Source organism: Colobus angolensis, unplaced genomic scaffold (genome assembly GCF_000951035.1).
Source record: "Colobus angolensis palliatus isolate OR3802 unplaced genomic scaffold, Cang.pa_1.0 Scaffold13, whole genome shotgun sequence".
Classification (NCBI taxonomy): Eukaryota; Metazoa; Chordata; class Mammalia; order Primates; family Cercopithecidae; genus Colobus; species Colobus angolensis.
The window spans coordinates 9,588,570-9,593,433 of NW_012114252.1; the positions used below are offsets into that span (position 1 = coordinate 9,588,570).

The following is a 4,864-nucleotide window of genomic DNA, read 5'->3' on the forward strand; positions in this document are numbered from 1 at the left end:
CGGCGCAGAAGCTAGGCGGCCGGACTGGCAGGGGTGGCGTTTCGCGCAATACCCTCAGTGGGGAAGGTGGGGGGGTCGGGGTTGCCTCCGTTTCGGGTCGCACGTCCTAAGACCCGAAGAGGGGACTGTGCACGCCACCAAGAGGGTGCACAGCCGAGGCTGGACGATGCGCGGTCTCGGAGCCGGGTTTCCTGCCCAGGGAGCCCGGCTGCGCTCGAGGGGACCCCGATGTCACCGGCGGGGTCTGGGCTCGGTGCACCACGCCCCCCTCTGCTCCAGGGGCCTCGGCGGGGACGGAGGTCTCAGGAAAGTGGCCTTTATGCGGCACCGATCGACACCCCCAGCCGGCCGGGCGGACCTGGACGGAGCGTTCTTGCTCGGGACCTGGCGCGGAGCGCCGCGCGCTCGTGGTGGCGCCTCGGCCTCCCCACCGTTCGGTCCCCGGAGGCACGGAGCTCCCGGCGGGAGAATGACGGCTGGGCCGGGCCAGGCGTGGGAGACTCCCAGACTCCGACCCGCCGGGACGGCCAGCTGCTTCACCTTGGACGTGGGCAAAACTTCGGAGCCTCGATTATGTCGCCTGTAACCTGAGGACAACGGCCTGGAAGGGGCTCAGGTGACACGGCAGCCCTCACGGGGGCCGATTTAACCGGTCTGCCGCCCCTGCGCGCCGCACCGCCAGGAGGGGTGCCAGGGAAACCGGGATGCTCCGGCTTGCGAGCCCACCGTGACGCAGAGCTGGCGGCCGCTAGCGACAGCTACCCAGTGAGGGACTTTCCCCCCAACACCCTAACCGCTTTCCCGTCCCTAAGGGTCTCCTGCCACCCCGGCTCCCTCTCTGTCTCTCTGAGGAAGCCCGGCACAGCCTAACCCTCCCGGGGCCGCGGAGAGGGCGCGCCAGGCGAGGATTTGCGCCAGGCCCGCGGCGCATGCTCAGTGGTTGGGGACTGGGCGGGTACCCCGGGCGGGGAGCTTGACTGAAGGGCGGCTCTGCTGATTGGTCGGACTGCTCACGCCACGCCCGTTGCTTCCCGGTGGACAGTTCATTACCTGCGGGGTCGGCCCCCGCAGAGCGCGGTGGCCTTGAAAACCCAGTTTTGGGAGAATCCCTGCCGCGTCTGCGGCCCCAGTAGCCAGAGGTTTCACAGCCGCCATCACTGCGGTGGAGGAGGCCGCCTGTCGCGTCCCACCCTACCAGAAAGCCTAACACTGGCCTGAAGCGTAATCTTAAAGTGGTAGGGGAAAATACCGATCTAGCGCGGAAAGCAAAACACCTCCCTTCTTGGTTTAATGGGCAGGTCTGGAGGTGAGGCATGCCGTCAGCACTCAATAATTGCTTGCAGGATCGGATTGTTTCCCCAGTGGGTGGGGACTGGTGGGGACTGCAGGATGTAGCATTGAGTGAGCCTGACAGATTGGAAGATAAAACAAGTGTGATAATAAAAACAATGACACACCCATTTCCTCCTCTGTGAAATGAGGAATGGCCTAGACGTTTTCCAGACCTCTTCTGTCCTAAGAGTGGAGCTGGGTGACAGAGCAGGTGCAAGCCAGCCTTTCCCTGCCTCCCTGGGCAGCGCACTCTGTTGGGCGAGAGCAACTCAGCTCCCATTGACGCCTTTCAGCTGCAGGAGTGTGGCCGCTCAGTTCTCATCTGAACTGTTGACAACAGTTGTCTTCTGAGAATAATAAATTAGAGCCTCCCTTTAGGCTTCTGACTCCCTCAAAGGTACCAGACAACACAAACGTTTCCCCTTTTGTTACCTTGGCTCTCTAAGCTGTATCTACTTCTATACAAGTCGAACAATTTTGTCTTTTTAAATTAAAAACAACAACAAAAGCACCTAAGGTTGTAGAGTTTTATATTCTTTTTTCTTTTCTTCTTTTTTTAAGAGCTATGTGATTAGAGTGTGTGTGTGTAGTCTAAAGAACAAAATTTCAACAAATGGTTTTAAAGATCTGATTGGCTTCTAGTAGCAATTCATGAACCAGGCAGCATTCTGAACACAAAATAGACGGAGCTCTGTGAGAATGGAAGAACAGCTGGGTTTTATTAAGGTAACTTAAGCAGGAACAAGGGAAAAGTATAGTGCAGAAAGCACGTTAGGTAACATCAAGTTACTCTCCTTTATGGGTTAAAGCATAGGGGGCTGCCTTAGCCGGCTCAGGCTGAATGGGCCCCGTTTGACTGGTTGCTATGAATCTCCTGGTTTTTGGAAAACTGGCCCTTTTGGGGATTTTCTGATTTTTAAAGTCTCTGTTTAGTTATGTAGCACTTAATACTGTGGCTTCATTTAGTTTGGTCTGTTGGGGCCCAGTTCAGGAGCTCAGTCCAAAACAATGGCCTACCATAAATTTTATTTAAATATATGTGTATCTGAAAAGTGAGGAATTCCCCAAACCTACCAATTTTATCCATATCTCTACCACTCCTAAATTCTGTACTTGCTTGCTGATTCAGTATATTCTAGAATTGGCAGATTTTCATTTAGGAAGCAGAGAACAACACACAATGTGCCAACAGTAGTCACTGGCGATGTCTAACCAAGCACAGGTTCTGACAGACAAGGGGGCATGGAAACACGAACTAAACCCAGGAAGATGGATTCACCCAGCAACCCAGAGTGGAGCCTCTTCTTCCTGGTGAAGTGTCATTGATAACAAATGGGACATTTCTAGTGTTAAAGTTTCAGCAGAAAGTTGGTCCCTACTGTTCTGGGTTGAATTGTACATCCCCGAAAGATATATTGAAGTTCCAAACCCAGTACGTGTGAATGTGCCTTATTGGGAAATAGGTCTTTGCAGATGTAACCAACTTAAGTTGAGGTCCTACTGGAATAGGTGGGCCCTAATTCAATAGGAATGGGGTGTGTGTGTGTTTGTTTGTTTTGACGGAGCCTCACTCTGTTGCCCAGGCTGGAGTGCCATGGTGCAGTGCCGACTCACTGCAGCCTCTGCCTCCCAGGAGGTTGGGATTACAGGCACCTGTCATCAAGCCTGGCTAATTTTTTTGTATTTTTAGTAGAAACGGGGGTTTCACCATGTTGGCCAGGCTGGTCTGAAACTCCTGACCTCAGCCTCCCAAAGTAGTGGGATTACAGGCATGAGCCACCACGCCCGGCCTGAATGGTGTCTTTATAAGAAGAGACACAAATACATACACAAAGGAAAAATACTACGTGACAACAAAGGTAGGAAAGAGAATACTGCACACCTGCAAGCCACAGAACAGCAAGGATCACTGGGACCCACCAGAAGCTGGAAGAGGCAAGGAATGATCCTTCCCTAAAGTTGTCAGAGGGAGCATGGGCTGCTGCCACCTTGATTTCAGACTTCTAGCTTCTAGAACGGTGATAGAAGAAATTCTGTTGTTCTAAGTCATCCAGTTTGTGGAGCTTTGTTACAGCAGTCCTGGGAAGCCAACATGCTGGCCAAAGGCTATTTTTTAAATTTCCCGCAGAGTGGGCCTAGAACTGTGTGAGTTCTTTTGGCATCACTATTTCCCGGAGAGAAGTCATACCTACAGAGGGACAGAGCATCAGCCCAAAAGAGGGTGCTACCTGTCTACCTGGGATGAGGCTGACCTCTGGCTGGGCTGGGTGGATGATGTCTCAGGTATGGTAGAAGATACATCCACCTACATTAGCTTGATGGAGTAACCTCATCTTTGTTTTTCCAAACTATAGGAAGAAAGCTTTTCTTTCTGTTGAAAATGAAACTAGTAGGTAGTGGAGATGAAATATAATTGCAGCCAGTTCTGAAATTTGCATATAAATGACTGTACTACATGCAAATTTATAATTCAAGTGTTACCCATGCTTAATGATAACCTCTTACTACATCATTTCCTTGTTAAGTTTGCTTTAGGATTTGTATGTGTCTTAATAACATATAATTAGTTTAAAATCTCTTCCGGTTATATCTTGAAAGAGCATGTCTGTTTTTAGCAAAAATAACAAGTGACCCATAAAAAGGAGGCACTCCTGTGCACTGTCACATACAGGGAAGTGTGAAAGGGGACTTTCGCTCTTTATCCTTGCATTGATTGCATTTTAAGTTTTTTTTTTTTTTTTTTGAGACAGATTCTTGCTCTGTTGCCCAGGAAGGAGAGCAGTGGTGCCATCACAGCTTACTGCAGCCTCAAACTCCTGGACTCAGGCAATCCTCCCAGTTCCCCCTCCCAAGTAGCTCAGAGGACAGGTGTGTGCCACCATGCCCACCTAATTTTTTTACTATTTGTCGAGGCAGGGTCTCACTATGTTGCCCAGGCTGGTCTCAAACTTCTGAGCTCAAGTAATCCTCCTACCCTGACCTCCCAAAGTTCTGGGATTATAGGTGTGAGCCACTGTGCCTAGCCTGACTGAATTTTTTCATGAACATTCACTGCTTTTATACTTCATTTATTGGGTTGGTGCAAAAGTAATTGCGTCTTTTATTTCAGTGGCAAAAACTGCAATTACTTTTGCACCAACCTAAAAACTCTTTTTTTTTTTTTTTTTACAAATTTGTTTTTTAAAATTAACCATCTCATGCTTAGAAGTAGGCTCTTGTTTATTCCACTGGATAAGTAGAAAACACAACTCTTCAAGGCAGAGCATCTGGGAAAGGTATTACAATTAATCTAACGCATATGTTTCCAGATAGCACCTAGGGCTCATGTTACTGGAGGAATGTAATCCCCTCTTTCACTTCTGTTTCACTCAGGAGACATTCCTAGAGGAAATGGAATATGAGGTCTTTAAGACATAGCTGAGACCAGGGCACGTCACACTTTATTATGTGTGTAAGTCACCTGTGGCTCTTGTTAAAATGCAGGTTCTAACTGAGATGGTCAGGTGTGGTGCCCAAGATCCTACAGGGCTAA

General features: G+C 49.8%; 1 protein-coding gene across 1 annotated transcript; it reads left to right on the forward strand.

The window, feature by feature from the left end:
* Nucleotides 1–7: 7 nt before the first annotated feature.
* LOC105505856 lies at nucleotides 8–1,843 on the forward strand. Its single transcript, XM_011933820.1, has one exon. The coding sequence runs from the start codon at nucleotides 167–169 to the stop codon at nucleotides 584–586; it is 420 nt and encodes a 139-aa protein (XP_011789210.1). The 5' UTR covers nucleotides 8–166; the 3' UTR covers nucleotides 587–1,843.
* The last annotated feature ends 3,021 nt before the right edge of the window (nucleotides 1,844–4,864 follow it).

Excerpts from the sequence above, each read along its gene's own strand:
- LOC105505856 (XM_011933820.1), top strand. The coding sequence starts at position 167 with ATGCGCGGTCTCGGAGCCGGGTTTCCTGCCCAGGGAGCCCGGCTGCGC.